Source organism: Cygnus atratus, chromosome 3 (assembly GCF_013377495.2).
Source record: "Cygnus atratus isolate AKBS03 ecotype Queensland, Australia chromosome 3, CAtr_DNAZoo_HiC_assembly, whole genome shotgun sequence".
NCBI classification, from domain to species: domain Eukaryota; kingdom Metazoa; phylum Chordata; class Aves; order Anseriformes; family Anatidae; genus Cygnus; species Cygnus atratus.
The window spans coordinates 84,743,396-84,765,767 of record NC_066364.1 but is presented as its reverse complement, the minus strand read 5'-3'; the positions used below and the strand labels follow the sequence as shown (position 1 = coordinate 84,765,767).

The window sequence follows — 22,372 nt, the reverse complement described above, 5'->3', positions numbered from 1 at the left end:
ATATATCATCTAGGTTGCAGCCAAATTGACAGATGAAAAATATCAAACTAAGGTAAGGTGTACAATCTGATCATTGAATCCACGGAAAAAATGTACTGACTGTACTGAAAGACGAAATCAGATCTGAATATCACGTCTACCCTGAACACTGCTAGAGCTAATCATCTTCTGTCTACTACCTGGCCCTAATTTCATAGCCAGCTGACAATTACGCTTATTAAGGAGGCTGGGCTGAAATATGGTAGATATTTACTTTGATTTGTGATAAATACATCTGGTTATTAGAAAACTGTACTTTAAAGACTTGGTTTGTAAGGCAGCTTTCGACAGACCACTTGTGGTGGTCTGTTTAGTTGACAACCAAAACAAGTATAAATACTGCAGTAACCTGAGCTGACTAGTATCACACCTTTGAGCGTGATTTCAACATAACTGAAATAAACCTTGCCTCTCTAAATTCCTGAGGTCCCCTTCTGCCAGACTCCTGCACGGAGACAAAGAATACAAGGGTGTTGATGCTCCTTTTCATGAACAGTTGCAATGTGACAAACTGGGTGTCATGAGCTCTGGGAACTTCTTGACTTCGTATTTTTCTTTCAACTACTGAGATGAATAGATTGACTCTCTCCTATTAGACAACCAGCTACTCTTCCTTATCTTCCTCCTTAATACACAAAAACAAGGAACTTGCCTAAGAAGGTTTAAGTAAGAGATCATTACTGGTAGCACTGCAAACCAACACAGTCCTTGTGGAAGGTGCTTGCATACCCAAGGGTATGCAGCCAAGCCACAGATTTGACATGAAGAGAAATAGCAGGCTGGGGGAGGAAATGGTTTTCAACAATGCTTACTTTTAAATAGAATTAATGCTAGAGGAATGAAGGGCTTCCATATCCACGTATTACATTTACTCAATACCTTGATCATTAGAATACGGTTAACTGTTTCAGTACTCGTCATTTTATAACAATTTTCACCTTTTCATATAATTGAAAAAACTTCCAAACAGAAAGAAGATGTAAGTAAACAAATTATTCCAGTTTTGGGAAAGCTGAAATCTTAAAGATGCTATTCATTTGAGACAGTTCAGAGATGCTTCTCTTTCTAAAATGTAAAGTACTTCTGAATCACCACATGAAGGATTGTGAATAAACTACAGGTGCACCAGAATTCTTTATAATGACCATAATTGCTAAATTATGTCAGATGATACTGCAAATCAGTATATCTAGATAAATAAAATACACTGGTTTAGAGAAATAATTTAAGTTAATATATGAAGAATCAAAGTCACTGACCAGATTGTCTCTACTAGTATAGTGGACCATCCATCCTTCCTTCACCATTGTACTGCTCTTCCTCTTTGTATGCTTGATGGACTGTACAACCCTCATGAGAGGAATATTATTGCTTGTTGAGGGACTAAAAAGATAGAAGAGTTAATATTTAAATTAAAATACAACAGTACTGCAATTATAACGGTACTTGAACTATTGGCTAAATGTATAAAACAGGCACCTTCTCTTCCCAACTTATTTCATTGATAGATGAAATTGATATGAAATCTGAGCTCCCACTGGCTGTCCAAATGCAAGTATTGCGGTACTTAAGTGACATTACAGAAAGACAAAAAGAAGCACAGTGGAATAGGGATGACCACAGAAATCATCCTCTCAAAACAATTAACTGACCACTTCATTCTTAGCCCAACATAAAAATGATTAACATTGGCACTGTTATTACTTTCTCTTGCCTACATCAACTATATTATTTCATAATATTACACTAATAAAGTACAGTTTCTCTTTATGAAAACAAACAGAAGTGCATTAATTCAAATCATACTAGAAAATTTTATCAATGTTCATTAACTTTCCTGCAGACAAGTATATGACAGCCTAACATTTTGAGTCATTAGTTAAACAACAGGTTTTGATAGCATTCAGAGTGGAACGTACCACCACATTGCTTGCTTAGCACCACAGCTCCTACATGTGGTGCTAGCAGAAAGCTTTGCAATCACACAAAACCGTAAGACAAATTCTAAACCAAAACATAAGAATGCTTTAAGATGGCACACAGTTATACAGTACAAGTGGATGCCACAAGATGCTGAACATGCTGAAAACTTGAATTGCTTCAGATGCAGTTAGAATTACATGGAAAAATCTTACCTAGAGGTGGAACACAAAAAAAGATGCTACTTTCAACTCAGGAAGTCCTTGAGCTATAAATCACTGAAAACTGGAAAGGTATCATTATATGCGCTTCCTGTTCTTATACTCTCCTTATGTATTTGCTATGAGACACTGGGCTAAAATGACCTTTGTTTGGCGTACTACAACCACGCTTCAGTTTTTAAGAATGACTTAAGAAAATCAGGATGACGCTATTCAGAATAAGAAGTTTCCCAGTGACTTGATAGAATCCACATCACTGGAGGTTTTCAAAATGCGATTGGATAGGGTGCTAGATAATCTCACCTAGTTTCTCTTTTCCCACCCCCCAAAAAAAAAAAAAGGTTGGACCTGATGATCTTTCAAGGTCTCTTCCAACCTGAGCTGTTCTATGATTTTATGAGAATACAAAAAGTAAAGAGGCCAAACTTGATCAAAGGAACTATCACTGGTAGTGTTCACAGGCAGGCTGGACAGGGCTTTGAGCAACCCGATCTGGGGAAGGTGTCTCTAGACCCCCCTAGGCTGAAGTCATGAAGATCTTAGTCATGTCTTAGCCTTAAGACATGAGTTAGCCTAAGGCATACATTTTTACCATGGTTTAATAATCTGGCTTATTTCTTGAATATCAGTCATAGTATGGTACTTTCTCAGTTAGAAAAGACTACATTATTTTATTTATTTTTCAGATTTACTTGGGACAGGATAACTTTACAAAGCAGTTTCAAGTTAAAAAAACAAACAAACATTAAGCAGTACAGCTGGACTACTCAGAAATGTTTTATTCAAAGTTTTACTTTGACTATTGAGGAAAGTGCATCCAGAGCACTGAAATCCACTTTATGACTTACCTGATGGTTTTGACAGCTTCCTCATCTTTGTCTCCATCAAGGTCAGATGGATCCATAAAGAAGATTTTGTCCTCTGGAGGAGAGGGCTCCTCAGTATCATCAAGACCCCGACTACCATCACTGTTCATTTCACTGCTATCAACCTCCATTGGCATGTCCAAATCCTGGCCTGGGCTAGCAGGTTCTAGAAGCAATACAGGATTCAGATATTATTTCAAATGTACAATTAAAAAAAAATCATCTTCTCCAGTTCCTATTTATGCAAGTAAACATAATAGTGCAATATGAATATACAAAATCCTCAAGTTTTTGCTAAATGATACAGAACGTTGTATGTTCTGTATGTAAATGATAATGAACGTTGTCAATTTGCTTTTGCTTAATATCAGGGCAAGAGAAAGCCAACCAAAACAACAGCCATATTGAAAGAATCTTAGTGAAAATCTTAATGTCTACATCCACATCTCACTAAGTAATTCTGTTCCACAAGCGATTGGTACAAAGTGACCTCTTCATGGCTAAAGACGATCCAGGCAACTAATGCCTATGTAGATCAAATTCTTCATCAACAGAAACTCTACTCTTGCTGCCCTTGTAGCCCATAACAACAAAAGAAAGAGAAGAGGGTGCTGTGGTACTGTAGAAGAGAAAAGCAGAACAGGTCTTGTTCACATCCAACTCTCTGCTGGCTGTTTACCTAAAGCTCTACAACTTGCACAGTTGAAAACAGAATCAAAAGATATAAATACTTTCATCCGCAGCCCTCTGTTGTTTTTGTTTGTGTCTGTGTTTTTCTGTTATTTTTTGTTTGTTTTTTGTCTGAGAGCCCCATTTAACAGTAGAAGAAAAAATTAAAAAATAACCCAGACTTTAGTCCACAATAGAAAAAATTGTCTGAAACCGTAGTTCCCAAATTACACGCCCTAACACCTTAGCACCACAAGCGTGGTGAAAACAGGCTGCTGCAACAAGTTCAACATAACAGTTTATGGCCACCAGTCTCAAGACCCAGGCAAGAGCCCTGAAGCTGGAAAAGGCAAACACTGATGACGGAACATGCTGTGCAATTACAGCGGACCCAATGGCAAACAGGGCTGCTGCCAAGGCCTCTGAATCAGGCTCTGTAGTTTGGTGTGATCTGCTGGATGTTACCAATTTTATTCCCGCTAAAAATAAAAATTGCAAGTCCCAAGATTTTGGGCAGCACAATCCCACAATGGTTGAAATTGTGAGAGACCTCTGGAGCTCATCTGGTCCAACCTTTCTGCTCAAGAAGGGTCACCAGGACCATGTCTATGTAGGTTTTGAAGAAGAAAAGGAAATCAACAAAATTTCTTCCCCACTTTGCTGGGCTCTCTCCAGTATGGTAACGTCTCTCCTATGAGGAGAGGCTGAGAGAGCTGGGCCTGTTCACTGTGGAGAAAGGGAGGCTCAGGGGGATCTCATCAATGCACAGGAATCCCTGAAGGGAGAGTGCAAAGGTCAGAGCCAGGCTCCTTTCAGTGGTGCCCAGGGACAGGACAAAAGGCAATGGGCACACAAAAAATGGAACACAGGAGGCTCTATATGAACATCAGGGAACACTTTTTTTTTTTTTACTGTGCAGATGACTGAGCACTGGCACAGTTTGCAATGAACAGTTTCCAGTGAACAATGAGAAGATGAATAACAAGTGTTAATTTTTGGACATTAAGAAAGTTTCTCAATTTTTCATTTTCTATGAACAATCACAGTCAAGCAAAGCATACTGTACTTGCCAAGACTGATCAAGTGAAATTAAAGCCACCAAAATAAGTTTTACAGTGAATCTTTTAATTGTCAACAATCTCAGGTGAAAAAATTGGGAAGGTAAAATAAAAGCATACAAAATATTCAAAAACGAGGGCGTCAAAAGCCGATGCATCTTGTTAAGCCTCCAAAGACCTGTCAGTGTTTGAAAGCATGTTTCTCATCTTACCTCCATTGAAAGTCACCTCTCCAAGACAGTCTTTAGGCACTTTAGATGCACAACGTTTGTGACAATTGAATCTGCAATCTAAAATAGAAGATAAATAAGCCCAAGATACCAGGATTTTACTCCTCTTCAAGCAGACACTAACATACAATCACTACTTCCTTCACAAGCTTCAGTCCAGATGCACATAACAGAAGACAGTACTGATGAGATCACTTCCAGAATTTATGATCTTGTCCTGATGTCTCATGATTTGTCCAACCACTGTTTATTATGTCAGCACTTCCCTTCCCAGTACAAAAGATTTTACTTCTATAGCTTTCCCTCTAGTTATTTTTTTCCATTATGATGTAATTTTTCCCATCCTCTCATCTGTTCCACACCCTATTTTTCCATTGCTACTTGTTTTAAATGTCTCATCTCTATCATGTTTCCCCACCTGCTGCTTAAGACTTGCAGCCACCATAGCCCCTAGGATCACACTCCTATACTGTGGAGCAAGTATGCTTTGCAGTAAATCCCAAAGTTCAGTTCCCCTATCATTCAGGCTACAGATTTGGCCAGACATCAATAAAGCTCCATTTCTGCCTGCCCAAATCTCCTTGGACACAGGGCTGACAGAATACTGTACGTCCAGATCTGGCCTGATGTGGAGATGGAATATAACTTGGATGTGTGCCATTTCTGCATTTGAGGTATCAGATGCTGCCTACTCAACAGTCCAGCACACGTTAGTAGCATTACAGGAATTTCCTTTACTAGCAGCACCACTGTAATTTTCAACTGTGTATCCATATTATGAATTTTAAAGCTCCCTAGTGTCCCCACAGCTGTTTTCAAAGCAATAATTTAGCCCATTTCTTCTATCCAGAGAAAGTTCATCATGCTTTCCCTGTAAGCCCAAATAAGAAAGACATTATCCTTCCTGTTTTAGTAGCTGAGTAGCCAAACCCTGGGGCCAGCTGCAACCTGGTTTAGCTTCTGAGTGCCTAAGAGGAAGCATTCTAGAAGACTAATAAATCATCCTTTCTGTAGCAATGTCTTCAGACCATATTATCAAATACGGTTACTTCGCCAGTCTGAAGCAGGCTGGAAGAAACGGAGAAATTTCAGATCCTCCCAGGAAACTAGAAAAACTAACTTATTAGGATTGACTTACTCTTAATGTCCAGAAAAATTCTGCACCGCAACTCTAGTCTAGTAAACAGCCACAATCCCTTAAATGCTTTTAGCCTACGGCACTAGCACAATCCCAAACAGTTCCCAGACCTAGTTCATAAATTAGAGCATCCCATGACATTGTTCCCAACAAGCCGTCCACACACAGCCACTCAGGGTTGGGAGGCTAAGATAACTTGGGCGTGAGTAAAGATCATTTTGTCCTAGTTGACCTCAGTGTCCAGGAATGTTCCTGGGCACATTTAATTTAATATAAATATAGCATTAGCATCCCAAAGATCATCTCACAGTCTAAGTACAAGCCTCGATGAATTTAAGAAATGCAGGGCTCTTAGAGACACTCCAGAACAGGAGACTGCTGCAAGACCCCAGGCTTTCGGAATCTTAGCAAGGAAGTCAGTGGGAAACATTAAGAACCTGTATGAGAAAGCAGTATGAAAATATTTTGATTGACATGATTTACCAATATATTAAAAGTATGTATAGGATACGACTGCATAAATTAATGCCTATTAATATACTTATTTCTGTTCTGTGCGTAAGCTTAGTATTTTTCTAGGCTTGTTTTCTATATATTAACAGTTTTCTATCCAGTGTCATTCACTTTACTGAAAAGTGGTAACCCCAGTTGTTCATAGCTGTATATACAATCACAACAACTGTGTATGGTCACTAGCATTTAAAAGTTAAAACTGCAAAACATCTTTTACAGGCTTCATTATTACATGTGTCTAAGAGATAGAGCAATTAAAAAAAAAATCAAACAGTTAGGGATGCATACTTCAAGTAGGCTAAAAGACCTGCAAATTAATAAAAACGAAAACGGAAATAAAACTACTCTTTCATATATAAAACAGCAGTATATTTAATCAACAGAAAGTTAACACAGCTATAAGCTTACAGTTTTCGCTCTAAGTGACCTCTTTCAATATGTTAGCCTCTGGTACTCACATTTGACAAACTCACATGAGAAATTAAAAGTCCTTCCCATATTAATATTTAGGATTCTTCACTAGTTTTCTTTCCTGCAAAGCTAACAGATCTGTACAATCCAGTAATGAAGAGCCAAAACAAAATTGCAGTGCCTTAATTACGTCCAGGGAACTTCATGGAAGAGTCTAAGAGTTGAAGCCATGCATCTTTACATATGCTAAACAAAAAATATACAACTGATGGAACCTAAGCTAATTCAGGAAAGGTACCTATCTTTATGAAATTTTCCAAAATATAATAATCATTAACCTGTATGAGAACAATATTGTGAAAACTTCTGAAGTCTTTATTGATGAGTCTAGAAGACAAAGATTTAACAAAGAAAAGGATTTCCTGTTTTCATTAATAGTTCAGAATTACCCTAAAATTAGTGTCTATATGTGATTAGATCTCATGTTTCATAAAAATGAAAATAGAATGTGCAGTCTACTCAAATGAAAAGGACGAGTGCTGTAACACTCTCAAAAACATGCAATTTTCAAATATGTATACTGCTTTATTTTGCAGTATACAAGCTTCTAGCAATCAAAACGTATGTTTAAATAAGTTATATATAAAAGACCTTTACTGAAATTCATTGCTGTAGCAGAAAATTAAACGTTTACCTTTACACTGCATTCCTTGGCGAAAAAGGCCCTTGAGGAGCCGTTTGCAATACTGGCATATGGTGGGACGAGTATAAGAGTGAACAGCAAAGGTGTGAGGAACCTTCACTCTGCAAAGCACCATCTTTTCCATCCAGATGGGACGGCCGCTCCAAGAGGGAATCCTTTTACTAGGTTCTGGGCAGCAGCGCTAGAATAAAGAAGGTATGCAGGACTTGCATCAACAGAGTTTCACTTCAGAGGGGAAGCAGAGGGGAAAGTGAGGTGCAGGTGGGACAAAGAGTTGGCACAGAAAGTGACCAGATAAGAAAGCAAAACCTGGCCAAGAAGCTTTAAGAGGACGTTTTGATAAAATAAAATTTAAAAAAAAAAACACCAGACGGAAAAGCCTTGCAGAGTTCAGGAAAGTATGCATGAATCTATATTTCCACAGGACCTAAAATGCCAACAAACAAGGCCAAAATTCATTCTTATGACTTTTTTTTTTTATTAGAGCAACCTGGCGACATTCACAGATAGCATATACAGACCCCCAAATCGGGGATTAAATGGAAAACTCTGGAGGTAGGCAAACTAGAAAACTACAATTAACTCACATTACCAGTTTTCAAAAGCAAAGTACTTCATGCCTGGATAGCTTATTAAGTTAGGTAAAAATATTTAAAAAATTTTAAAAATATTTTGGAAAGTCAAACAAACAAATACTCAATATCTTACTGAACTTTCAAGCAGGATAAACTTATAGTTATCTAGATCTACAAAAAAAAATGTAGAGGAAAATGTGGCCCTACACATGAAGTAAGATTGCTGGAAATTAACAGTAATTACCATAATATATTACCGATAATCTAAGCCAATATTAGAAGCCAGACAGCAAAGAAAGTTATTGACGAGGTACTAAATAGGTATGCAGAAGTCAAACACTAGGAAATTCCATGAGAGGAGAAATACTATTTTATGTTCACTGAAGAAAATCTTACCAATAGTCACAAACAGCAGAATTAATATATTTTATGACTCAAAATTAGACTTCTTAGCTCAGAGCTAAATAAAAAAAAATACGTTCTTGAACTAGACAACCTAAATAAATTATATTTTAAACTACGACAAGAACATAATAGTTATACTGTAAAGTAATAGAAACTTAGATAAGTGGGAAAGACTAAGTGTCAAAAGCACTCTTTTTACCCCTTGGTAAAAGCTGCAATGAAAGTGGATCCAATAACCATCTGTCCTGTCATAGAATCACAGAACAGCTCGGGTTGGAAGGGACCTTAAAGATCACCCAGTTCCAACCCCCTGCCATGGGCACAGACGTCACCCACTAGATCAGGTTGCCCAGGGCCTCATCCAACCTGGTCTTGAACACCTCCAGGGATGGGACATCCACAGCTTCCCTGGGCAACCTGTTCAAGTGCCTCATCACCCTCTGAGTGAAGAATTTCATCCTAACCTCTAATCTAAATCTCCCCTCTTTTCATTTAAAACCATTCCCCCTTGTCCTCCCTGTCTTATGAGTATATCCAGTAATGTCTCAGCAATCATAGCACCCATTATAACAAAGAATTGTTACAGATGATGGTTTTACCACAAGCCCTGCATCTCCTGCACCCTCCTAGATACGGGCTGGTTTTTCAGATTATCTCTGTGAAAAGTTTAACAGCATATCAGGAACATTCTCTACTCTCCCAACATAAAAGCTAACAGTTTGTACTGAGCTAGCCAAACAACTATTCTACAATGATACAATAATTACAGAATGAACTTGTATTACAATGAAGGCAAGGTATTTTATCACTCCCAAAATCAAGGTTCTCATAGTTCACATAACCACAAGTGACAGACTAATGACAAAATTATACATAAGTTATCACTTCCTTCCAGTTTCATTTCTCACAGTAATAGTATTATCTGTAAATGTCACAGTCTAAGACTCACCAGAGATTTAAAAATTAACTAAAACCAATCATAACGGTCAAGCTCAACTCTCTCCTACTCATTTTCAACCACTTAAAACATCAACTAGTTCCCCAGATGTTAAAAGGTTTAAAGCCAGAAATGGTTTCCCCTTTCACATTACGTACTTCTTCAGAGGCAGAGGCTGTGTATTCAGCTTGTGCTGGCCTTGGAACTGAAAGCCCTGCTCCTGGTAAAGACACATTAGACAGACGCCTCTTCCTCACTCCACTACAGTTATTTGGAATCTTGAAGGCACATCGCTTATGGTAGTTTAACCCGCAACCTGAAAGAGACGTTTTTACAGACAAAAATTTTAAAAAGTAACAAAAATAGTAACAAACTGTTTTTGATAAAGGGGATCTTTAAAAGTAGACCCAAAAGAATGGTGAAGACAGAAACAGATTGTTCTGTTAAATTCTCTTATTTTAGTGTTCCTGATGCAATTCACAGAAACAGCAGTTTTTGCACAGCATGCTTGAATACTGTTTTCCGGTAAGCCCAGCTCTAGAAACAAGGTACAAGACTCTGAGGCAGCTGATCTCCCTCCTCACTTCTTCTCCCAGCAGGAGGCTTTCACCACTCCCTCGCTATGGAGCAGAGGAGCCAAGGAGCAGCCAGCGAGCAGGCAGGGTTGGTACCTGTCAGCAGGCTGCAGAACACTCTGCAGCCAGCTGGACGAAGGCCATAAGCAATGGGATTCCCCTTCAGGAGTCTCTCCAAAGTACATGCTCCTTGTGCAAGGAACACGCATTTGTCAGCTAGCTATTATTTCAAAGTGAGACAAGAACAGTTGTTAAACCGTTTGTTTGCCCAGTGTCACACAACATGTGTTAAAGCCAAGATCAGAACTCAGGTTTCCTGAGGCAGGAAGATTTCCAATGCTACCTGTTTCCATATTGAACAAGATGCAATTTCTTCCTCTGCATGTTACAAATATACATAACAAAAATACAGCAAAAATCAGACTTACCTTCACATTTCAGCCCTTGTCGTACCAAACCCCAAAGCATCTCTCCGCAGTAGTCGCAAAAAGTAGGAGCCTTGTAGGAATGCACATAAAGTGCATGAGGACGAATCTGGAAATCTTCAACTGTAGCCAAAGCTTTTAAAAAATTGCAGTAAGTTACGGTTCTTGCCATAAGATCAACAAGGATTTATGAAAAGAATAGATTGTTTTTTAAATGGCAGATTCAAAGAACACTAATAAGCTATTTAGACATCAGCATTATACTGTATACCATTTAAAAATGCATTCAGAAGATTACATAGTTTTCAGTAAGCTTTTTTATTGAGGAAAAAAATCCTGTGGACTTTGCAGGCTAATGGCCACAACCAATCAACAGTATGAGTCACAATAAAATATGCAATCATCAGGTTGTTTGTTTTTTTTCCTTTCAAGTTGAAAACCTCAGTAAGTCAAGAAGGAAAAATACAACAAGCTTTGTTAAAGGTAAACAATTGATGAAACAACTTAATTTTCAAGTTGTTTTGTAACCTACATCATTTTCAAACAAAGGATAGTTCCACAGGTTCTTTCATCTTGTAAAGGATTTTTTCAATAAAAGTTTATTAGAATGAACTTGATGTGTGTCAAAACAGAACTGCGGATAGTGTCTGTGGAACACTGGAAACTTCACTAGTCCTGTTCTTTTTCTTAAACAAGCACAAATATATTTTGTCCCGTTGTACTGTTTTTGTCCTGTTTCTTTGTAACATTAAAAAAAAATGGAATTTATGCTAACATTATCTTACCCCGATGTCTTTTATTCTTTGACTAAAATATACACTAATGCTTCATATTCAGATTCTCATGTCTCAGTTTTAAAAACCCTACTGAAAGAGATTTATGTCCTCAAAACGCCTCAATTTCTGGTGATCTGTCTCCGTTTACAAGGAAACTGTCAGACTGTCAAGAAGAAACACACACAAGTTTTCCCAATGTGCCACTAACCAGAAGCAATGAAAAGCCCAAACCAAGATGATCAATTACTAAACACGCTAAACATGCCTAGGTCCTGAAATGCAGCCAAGGAACTCAGCCTTCTAACTCTGGAAGTCATTCTTTATCGACCCAAGTAACAAATCTAACCCCATGACAGCCAAGACATCTCTTTCTAGAGCACAGCCTCAGTCTGGCACTTCATCTTCAAAGCCTGAAAGCACTGCTCAATACTAGTCCAGCTGTCATTTGTAGCTTAACTAGCTACCAGTCTGCATCTGACTTCTGGTTGACTTCAACAAGGTATTTCCGATACACATACAACCCAAGTCTGTCAGGGTTTGCTTCATTGATGTAACTGAAGAGAACTACACGTTAATACTGCCAGTGCTAGAGACTTTATCGTTTAAAAGAAATTGTTTTCAAACAATACGAAAACCATTAAGACCGTCCCTATAGGTATGATTCAGCAACTACATTTGTATGAAACATTTTAGTGATATGAACTGTCAATGCAAAAGCTACGGAATGATGACAAATCTAAGCAAAAGAAGACCAAGAACATGGTTGGAAAAGCAAATCCTGAATCGTACCTGCATTTCAATTTCAATAATTAATAAATCTGAAGAAGATTAAAACATGAAAACAATAACAAAACTCAGTACTGAAGCATCAGTACTGTGTCGATTTTCTTGGAAATCTCTACCCCAAAACGGTGACCCTGTGTGAGACTGCTTAGCCAAAAGAGCTCAAGGCACGCATGATACTAATATTCCATAAAACCCTGTTTTCTTTTAAGCAACTGAAGTAAGTGCTGTTCCACTGTTAACAATACCTACCAGAGAGAACAACCTCAACCAGATCTCCCTCATGTATCTCTTCTGCTGATGTAATCCGTTGCAAAATATTATCTGAGTTCAGGTCATGCCGGAAGAGGAGAATTTTGTCATACATGCCAAAGAAACCACACTCTGGGAACTGCAATAGAAAGCAAAATCTAAATTAACACATGCTTTGTTAATCCTATCCACAAAATGATTTATTTTTTTTTAATAACAGCTACAGAACTTGAGTGTTTTAAGTGTTCCACGGGGGAAAAAATATTATCTGCTTGACATTTTTGAGGAACTGAGCCATTTTCTGAACTGAAATGTAGCATTAAACGATAAAAAAAAATAAAACAACAAAACCCACTGATAACAACTTTTTCCCTGCCTCCCTCCCTCTTTGCTAACCAACAGTGACACTTCTGCAAGCCTGAAATGGAAAAATGCTTGGGCTTTTTATCTCTCAGACATATGTAATCAGTCTGGCACCTGAAAGCCGACGCGGATCTCTCCAAGTCAGCTTATCACCACCTGCAACCCTTATTTCACAGACACTGTGATCAGCCAGGCAGTCAGCTCCAGATGCTCCTGCAGCACCTGCCACTCTTCCATTGAGGGACAAGCCAAAGAGGCTCTGTGCTGATGTTCCACAACAGTTTAGATTTGCAGATGCAAGAAAAGGAGAACTCAGTTCATTCCAAGGGCAGAAGGTAATATTCCCAATTCATACAGGGAATAGATATGCTACATAACATGCCATATTTCCATGACATTCCACTAAAATGACTCTTATTCTGTATTTTCTCCACTCTTTACAACGTTGTCAAATGTGATTAATACATATTAAACTGCAAAGTTTAAAAGTTAACAGACAGTTCACAGAGAAAAAGAGCAGGAATAGAACCATGAGAGCAATGAGCAGCCATCAACCAGCTTCTCTGGCCTTTTGTTTGGACCAGAACTCAAACTCGAGGCGTGAATAAACACACAGAAGGGCTTGACAGAAGACAGGAAGAATGTGCGGAAAAAATATAGAATAGCACACAACAAATTTTCAATTGATTAGGTAATAAACAGACTACAGCTTGGTAATTTAGGACTGGCGTCATAAGTAAGAGGGTCTAAACTGCATGAAGCCTGTGGTATGTCAATTGTCCTTAGCTAAAGTAGTCAAAAGACTCATTTCTACCAAATCAAAGACGTAATGAAGGTATCCGTCATGGCCATTGTTTTCACACTCCCTTCCCACTCAGAGAGAAAATAATTTCCTCTTTCCGGTAGCAATTTTATCCAAAACATTAATTTGGCCTTCTCTGTTTTGGTGTGCACGCCCTGCACATTTACATCAAATATTCACAACAGTGTTCTGTGGGATGCAGAGCCCTTGAGGGGCTGTTTTCCATTTCTTACAAGAAAGTAAAGGACTTGCTCACTCTCCAACTGCTGCATGGGCTCCAATGGCCCCTTACACTAAATCACTACAGATTTTCCTCCAGCCCCATTAACAGGAAAAAAAAATGTTAATCTGGATCTCCAGTAAATGAGTAAAAAGGGCTCTGTGCCTCAATTAACAAGAAAGCAAGATGTATTTACAGTTTTTGAATGTGCGCTGTGAGGTTTTATTCCTTGATCCTATACATGCTGTTTAGCTGGGTATCAGACTTAATGATAGTATCAACAAGAGAAAGCTATCACATCAATGCTACAATTCATTTAATCCTCAAGATAACGTCTAATTATAGCATATCTATTGCATTATGTTGCTGAATAACTTAATCCCAACAAAAGGGAGAGAAAGTCAACAAGAATATGCTATCTGCCTGCAGATAACCACTCCTTACTGATGCTGGCAGTTAACTGCAGCTGCCAGGACGGACAACTAACTGATGACTCAGAGAAATAGTATGAACTATTGCCTCTTTGTACTCGGTTCACAACACCACCTACAAATCACAGATTTTAAATAGCCCCTGTGATACTTCACAGGTTTAAGTCTCCTTCTTCCGATAAAAATATTCCTTAATTTCTTGCTGGCTCCTCCGCCCCACACCACGGCCGGGAACGCAACCCTCCTCAACAGCACCTTCGCCAGAAGGATACATGTGGAGTGCTGGCCAGCAATAACCTTGGTGATTGACACACGGGTTTGGTTGTGGTGGTTGTTTGTTTGCTTCAGGCGGTACCTCGTAACAGGATTCTTAGGCAAAGCTTAAACTATGCTCACATTGTACACCACCAGATTTTTCTCTCTTGTACTGCAGTGAAGTAGAGCTTTTATAGCTGTCCGTATGCTAGGCTACATGAAGCTGTTAAGGAGATACACTATCCAGCTCCTTTGAAGTGTTAAGAGCTCCTAATGTAAACTTGAAAACAAAATTCAAAGTGGAATTTTTTAAAGCTTGTTTTATCTTACTGGATTATATAGCTATTACTTTCCTGCCTAAAAGCCCAAACTATCTGCACAGTCACTCAGAACACATAAACTGCTAAATCCCCATACCACTTTGTTTCCTAAAAGCAAAAAGGAGACTGTTCCCAGTGTTAACAGTTCCAAAAGAGCATCTAACTACAGGAAATCACTTGCGGGAAGTCTACGTATGCGGTGGATTGTGCCAAATTCATCTCTGGTACACCATTATTAACTCACATAAAGAACACACGTAATCCTTGTACTGGGGTGGTGCTAGCGCGAGTAACACTACTACTGCATTACTACAGTTATATCGAGGAAAAAAACTGGCTTATCTAGAGTGCTCAAAGTATTACCACATGCCTGCTTTTCCCTGATGCGCACCGGTACACCGTTCTTTTTCCCCAGAATGCAACATCCAGCGGCCAGTATTGCTGGAGCAAAACACAACTGGGGTTTCTTTCTAGCTTGGCAGTAACCGAAAGATCCTTCTAGTTCAAGTTCCAGGACTTACTTTACAAAGTTCTGGACCAGTCGCCAAAAATTCACACTAGGGAAAAGCGTAGGCGGATATTGTTTCAAGGTCCAATATCTCATGACCCGTCATAACTCAAAACAAATGCTTCAAACCGCTGAAAGTTAATCCCAAAGTCTAATGGTGCAAAAACACCCATTACCTTGGAAAGTCTCTTCCTTCACTGAAATCAGTCCCATCTCTTCTCCCGCATCCCTATGCGGCTATCCACTCCCACTCTTTCAAGTCATGGGCCAAATCACATTATCGCACAGAGAACTGAGCTCCAGCCATGTTGTAGGAGATCTTTCCCTCGCCAGATGCCTCAGTACAGACATACTTGGACTACTGCTTGGCTAGGTTTTCCAGCACACAAACCTATTACCACGCCGCAGATGCTCACCTGCCCTGCACATACCACCTCCGTGCCCCTGTACTCCCCCAGCTCCCATTTTCCTCAAGGCCTGTTGGCTTCTCGTGCCCCAGCTCTATTACACTGCTGACTTGTTTAGCTTGTACAGAGAAAGCAGATGGCAAGTCAAGAAGGCAGACCAACAGGGAAAAAAAACATTCAAGCGCAGCCTGATTACGAAGCAAGATTTGGATTAATTTTAGACCCATTCAAAAATAAGCACCATGAACTAATAATACAAGCTTAACCTGGGGGGAAAAAAAGGTTAAAGTACTGATACCTATTACACCAAATTACTAAAAAACGGATCTCTGCAACTCTCGTAGTAATACAGATCAATTGTAATATGATCCTTGTAATAGGATTCTTTTACTTCTCAGTATTTTATTAATATAACATCTGTTAGCAGTTTAGAAATCACATTTAGCTCCAAGTCAACGCCTCTGCCACAAACAGGTTAGAGAGTTCCCCATTACTACCACAGTGTCCAAACCTTCAGAAAACAGCTCATACACATACCACATGTTTTGGTCTTTTCACAACATAATTTTTAGTATTCTAAAATGAACACTCTTTTTTTCCCCTCTTCAGCAGCCATTACAGAAGAGCCACCTATCCGAACTACCGTCGTTCGGCCCCACTAAAACTGAAGTTCTTAGGTATATCAATAATACAAGTATACAATTAACCGTCACTCGGTTAGAAGAGTCTACAGCATTATTTGTGTTTTTCCCGTCAGGCTTATTTCATTATCAAAGCAAAACGGTTGGACACATCTCTCCAGTTTTTGCTTGCCTCCTTCAAGTATACTTCATCTTCACAGAAAACTGGCTCGTTTTCTGAAGAACCCAAGGACTTCAGTCATGTTCCAGTTATCAAAAATTAAATCCCAACCACTCTAATTAGAATGATAGGCAGAGCTATCAAAAAAGTACGAACATACTGCCAGGATCATATTCAATACAGATCATTCAAATTATTGACCAGGGAACACTGTGTACCAGAACTATGACATTTATAAAAGCAACTAAAGTCTGAAACCACAGAAACAGTAGAAAGAGTCACAAGCAGGTGTAATATGCAAAATTTAACTCCTTTTGAACACAACTATACTTGCAGTGACTGCATTCTCAACACCTTACACAATTCAGAGGTGGAAGAAATAAATATGAGTACACGTTAGGCACCTGCCTAAGTAGCTATTAACAGATTAAGGACGGAATTCAGGCAAGTCAAAGCAACACAATGCAGGAAACAATCAGGGAATTAATATTAGTAAGAAAGCATAAATATTGTTGAGAGGAGAGATTTAAGGTAAACAATGACACCTTAAAGACTCTGCATATAGAGAGGAAGATGACGAAAAAACAACATGGAAAGAAAAGTGAAAAAGGGAAGTTTCAGAGTCATGAAAGTAAAGATGCACAAGTTTAAGAAAAAGGTCACAAGATATCCTGCAGATACTGATGCTGTACAAGTAATAACACAGAACAATCAAATGTCTTTCATTTGTAGCTATTACTTCAAGCAGGACAAAAGAAATGAGCTAGAACAAAGCACTTTTAGCACCATATGCTGTCCTACATAATTCTGTTTGCAGACAGCAGGGCATCACCGCATGTAGTGGTTTTTCTAGTCTTAAACTAGTAAGGCCCATGTTCTACTTGTCTAGAACAAAGAAACAGTATGTAAAGACAAGATTAAGAACTTGTCTCTCTAATATCTGATCACTGTGCACGACATACACTGTCCATCTACAACTTATGCTAAAGACACATTTGTCTGCATCTAAACACACTCTCTCTTCCCATCTGTTCTTGCTTTGCTTCCTTTGCAGACTCTCCCTGAGGACTGTATGCCTGATGCTTCAACTTGCAGCAATCTAGGTAAGGAATGAACAGAGAAAAGAGATCAGGACTAGAAAGAAGAATCTTCACAAGCAACCCTACCAAGTTTACAGTTGACTTTTTTCCCTGAAGACTTCTTTTAGGCATTCTAATACACAATACCATTCACACAGCCCTCCCCAAATTTAACTTTAAACTTGAAAAAGTCTTTTTTGCTCCTCTCCTGATGTTTAGAACATTTTTAACAAAGCTGAGAGACACATCAAACGTTTGCATTACCCATCTCCCTCTCCCTGCATATGTGTCTGCTGCTTCTTTAGTTTCAGTTCTGCTGATGCTACTTTTAAATACCCTTCTGCAAAACCTGAACAAGCTGCACTGAACAGCAGCATCTGAAACAGGAAGCACCACTGATCATCAGTACTACAGAAAGACTGACAATAAATGCTAGGAAAAGGCATTAAGTAAACGCAGTACTGATTTCCTAACAATAAATGCTATGAAAAGGCATTAGGTAGACAGAGTACTTATTTCCTAACTCAACTGCTCCCCGACACAGGCTTTTGCAAGATTTTTTTCCCCAGTTGTTTAATTTCCCCTGGGAAAAAAAAAAAAAAAAAAAAAAGAAAGAAAAGGCATAAGTCATTTTTCTGAAGACTTCTGAGGATGCTGTAATTACTTTTACAAAGGTCAAAATCCAGCCCCCTCAGAGATCAGCTGCAAGTCCTAATCAACATTTTTGATATTGTAGTTGTAGCCTCAAATAATGCTAGGCACATAATTCAAGCTCCCAAGCAACTGAGGATGGTCACATCTCCCTCAAACATTTTTGTTCAAGGTATAAAGAGACATACAAGTCTGAAATATGATTTGAAAGCACTATTAGAAATAAGTAAGAAAAATTCCACTTAATTCTAGTAGAGTTAAGATAGCATTCAAATAAGAAGACAGGCTATGAACAATTCCAAGTATAAAAAATATACCTCCTTTTTCATTAAAGAAGTGCAACAATATATAGATACCGCTAACAAGAACAAACCCTATAGTTTCCTAAAGCTGACAACCAGGAACTGGTCAAGAGAAGACAGTCTGAGCCAGCCGCAGAATGCCAGAGAAAAGGGAAGCTTTAACGCTGCCAAATTCTAAAGGCATGCCCAACAGCTTCAAGCTTGCAACTGGAAAAAACAGGCAGCCATATGCATGGCAGTACATAGAAGAACATGGTTTACAACTTCTTACATAAATATGAGGTTTATATATTAATATTAATTTATTTTAGATGCTTGCAACAGCCACCAGATCAAAGAACAAAATCCAGGCAGGGCACATTACTATCAAATAGAGGGAGGATATTGCCACTTGTGCACTGGCTGCAGAGCTCCTCATGAAAGATGAACCCGCTACACATAAGGTTGTTACCCCACGCACATTTCCTGATCAGTTTGCTGCAGGCAAGCATGCGCTCATTATACAGTCATTTTCTGGTAGCATCAGCTGCAGGAGAACGTGCACTGAATCAAAGCCAGATGGAAAGAGGTAAACTGTGATCCTGAAATCCTTTTGCAGTAGGTTAGGCTCAGCATGTAGGAAGTTTCTTAAGCTATAACAAGAACTTGAGCTAAACTTTTAGCTGAGTCTGCTTAGACAATAGAAAGGGAAAACAGAAATAAGTGTGAATATATTTGTTTTCATCTTTCTTCAAGATAGAAGACAGGAAATATGCAGATGCAAAGAGAAGGAGTTGATACAGAAAGAAAAAGCGGCCCCTAAAATGGCTGCAAAAAAGTACACCTAACACACATGGTATGAAAAAAAAAAAGGTTGACCCAAATAATTTGTCTGTTTAGAAAGGAACTAACACGCTGAAGTACACTGTGGTAGCCCATAAAGCTATTATGAAATCAGCTTGCTTGCCAACTAATTTGTAAACATATGGAAGACACAATAAGTTGTGAGATGGGGAAAAAGATATGCAAGCATATGCAAAGGAGAGTTTATATAACATTTGCATTTACTTTCTCTCAAGCTATTAAGTGAAAAAGAACCATCTAATAAAACTAATTAACCAAAAATACCAACCACTACAATGAAAGACATGAAGAAAGCAATTCCCTACGAAATTATCTACCTTCGACTTCCTTGAGGGAAAAGAGTAATTATTTCTTATTTACATTAAACACTGTTAACTACTTTTCAGGCTGGTTAGTAGTACCTAGCCTAACGTAAATATACGGATAAAACTTGGATATAAAAACAACAAGATAGATGGCATTTCCTCCCCAGAGAGTCAAAACACTGCAACAGCCTAATCAAGATACATCTTAAAAGTACCCTAAGACGTTTATACGTTTTGGTCAACTGTCTTAGAACAAAGAAATGACGCTGATAATAGTCCTCTCATAAAAGAGGAGAGCATGTGCTCCATATATGGAAAAAAAATCATACAACATTAGCTGTTTAGTGTTTTTTTTTTTAAATTATTAAGTAGAAACAAAAGTAAAAGCTAGCATCATGCAAGTCCGCAGGCTTGCAGTGTACTTCTGTAGCCACAATTGGTCCTTAGGTTACAGCTGGCTATACTGTACCAGGACCATCCGCTGGCAGCAGTAGTAAGCACAAACTGAAGCAAGGAAAAACCCAAGACACCGGTGACAATCATGGAAAAGAAAAAACACTTGCCATATTGTGAAAACTAATCCTTGCAAGAAGTTTACTACTACACCTTCTTTTATTAGATTTCACAAGCAAGAAGGTAACAGGAGGGTTTATTCCTTTTAAAGTAAAAGCTTCTGTCTCGGGAGTCAGCTAAATTTGTGTGCAACTGCAAACACCTGCCACAGATCTCTGTCCCTGTACCAAACTTCTCGACACATTCCAATTACACCTTGATATTCCTAGCAGTTTGTTCAAAAAAAAAAAAATAAAACACTGCCAACAGCAGAACGCGGTGCTGTCATTCCATACCTTCTGGTAAACTATAGAGCACACGAGGTCTTTAACAGCAGAGAGGGACAGGTCCTGAGCTTCAATGGTGACAGTCTCTCGAGTGAGACCGATCTGCAGAAGGAATGAGACCCCGTGCACAGAGCCCCTGGAGTTTGTGAGGCTCTGCGTGCTGAAACTGCCATTGGAGAGCCGACTGGAGAGCCCCGACTGGGGACTTGAAGACAACGTTGGGGTTTGTTGTGCAGCAGCATGACATGTGGGTGGGGAAAACTTCTGTAAGGATGGGGGAGAAGAGTCGTTTGCTGACATCTGACTTGCTTTAAACTGTCGAGATCTGCCTAGTAGTCAAATTCTAAGAAAAATGTTGTCAGTTCTTGGTTTTAAATTAGAAGTTAGGAAAACCTAACTTTCCCTCTCTTAGTTCAGTAAAAAGCCCCTGACCAGTAAAACATGTTAATTTTCCCTTTCATTCTGTGCAAGCCAGAGAGTAAAATAATTTCAGCTGGAAGTTACTTTAAATTAAAGGTTCTGTTCCACAGTCACAATCAGCTGATCAAAAGCAGATTGCTTTTCCTTTAGCACCAGGTCCAGACAACAGAGGCTTACAGAAAGGCCTCAGAGAAATACATCAGCTCTGCTGTTTTATACTTGTCCTTCATTTCTGTATTAAAAACAACAACCAAAAAAAATCTGGAAACACCAATGGAAATAAACGTTAGTAAACTCATTAACAGTGTCCTTTTTCACCTAATTCCCCAGACTGTATCTTGGATGCAAACTCATCTTCATGTAGACAGCTTTTCAGAATGAAAAAAGGGAAAACTGTATCCTTGGGCAACAAACGAAGTCCATGTATATGATGAATCTACTCCTCCTTCAGAAAATCTCTGAATTCACAGGACATTGTTAACCTGGAGATCCGCGAAGGTATCTGATTTCATCTTTGTGAAATAGTTCAGCTCATGAGACGCAGGAGCAGAATTTCTGAAGACGCGATCGCATTAAACATAATCTCTAGGTTCACCCAGATAACCTCCAGCATTTTGAAACGTTGTATTCTGCCTGTAGGGAAAGAGATACAGTTATTTCATGTGAAATGCAAGGAGTTGCACAGCAAGGCCATAAACGTTCCTCTGAAGCAGCAGGATCACCAATTCCTTGCACTCAAATATGGGGTAAATTGGCAACATTTTATAAGTATAACTTGAATTTAAGTGTTTTCCTACTGTACGATATGCAAATCAGACCTAATGCTGGCCAATACATGAATATAACTTTAAATTATCAGTAATTTAGCAAAGCAAAGCTCTTCAGTTGATAACAGGAAAAAAAAATAAAAAAGAAGGGAATAGACCATAGGTCTGCTCTGCAGGCGTAGGCTGAAAAGCTGGCGGGTAGAGAAGGAATTTTATTAAATACACTGAAACTTCCAAAAAACATAATGCCAAGACTCAGAAACCTTCTATATAGAATGTACTCAGGATACATTTTATTCAAAGCAACTTAAAAACATCCTGCACAAACTCTTAACTGGAGGAAAATAGATAACATACAATAGAGCATCAGTTCCTTTGGAAAAAAATAATTTAGTGCTTACACATCTGATAAAAAAGACAGCCTGCCACAACCTTTTAAAATAAATCATTTCATTACTGCATTCTGGATTATTTTTTTTTTGAGTTTCATGAGCAGAGATTCAAACTGCTTATTACAAGCTGGTGCACTATCTGATTCAGTATTTCAAGCATTTGGAAGGAAA

The 22,372-nt window shown here is 38.6% G+C and overlaps 1 protein-coding gene across 5 annotated transcripts in view; it reads right to left on the bottom strand.

Annotated features, from left to right (window-relative positions):
• PRKD3 (protein kinase D3) overlaps positions 1-22,372 on the bottom strand; it is a 40,505-nt gene that overhangs the window by 16,421 nt on the left and 1,712 nt on the right. For all 5 annotated transcript variants that reach the window (XM_050709995.1, XM_050709996.1, XM_035560879.2 and 2 more), the window contains 8 exons: positions 20,632-21,675; positions 12,497-12,635; positions 10,689-10,820; positions 9,844-10,001; positions 7,760-7,949; positions 4,986-5,063; positions 3,029-3,212; positions 1,299-1,422 (listed from right to left, as the gene is read on the bottom strand). In XM_050709995.1, the coding sequence (XP_050565952.1) occupies positions 1,299-1,422; positions 3,029-3,212; positions 4,986-5,063; positions 7,760-7,949; positions 9,844-10,001; positions 10,689-10,820; positions 12,497-12,635; positions 20,632-20,922 (1,296 nt within the window). In that variant the 5' untranslated portion in view covers positions 20,923-21,675. The remainder of the gene's footprint in view (positions 1-1,298; positions 1,423-3,028; positions 3,213-4,985; positions 5,064-7,759; positions 7,950-9,843; positions 10,002-10,688; positions 10,821-12,496; positions 12,636-20,631; positions 21,676-22,372) is intronic.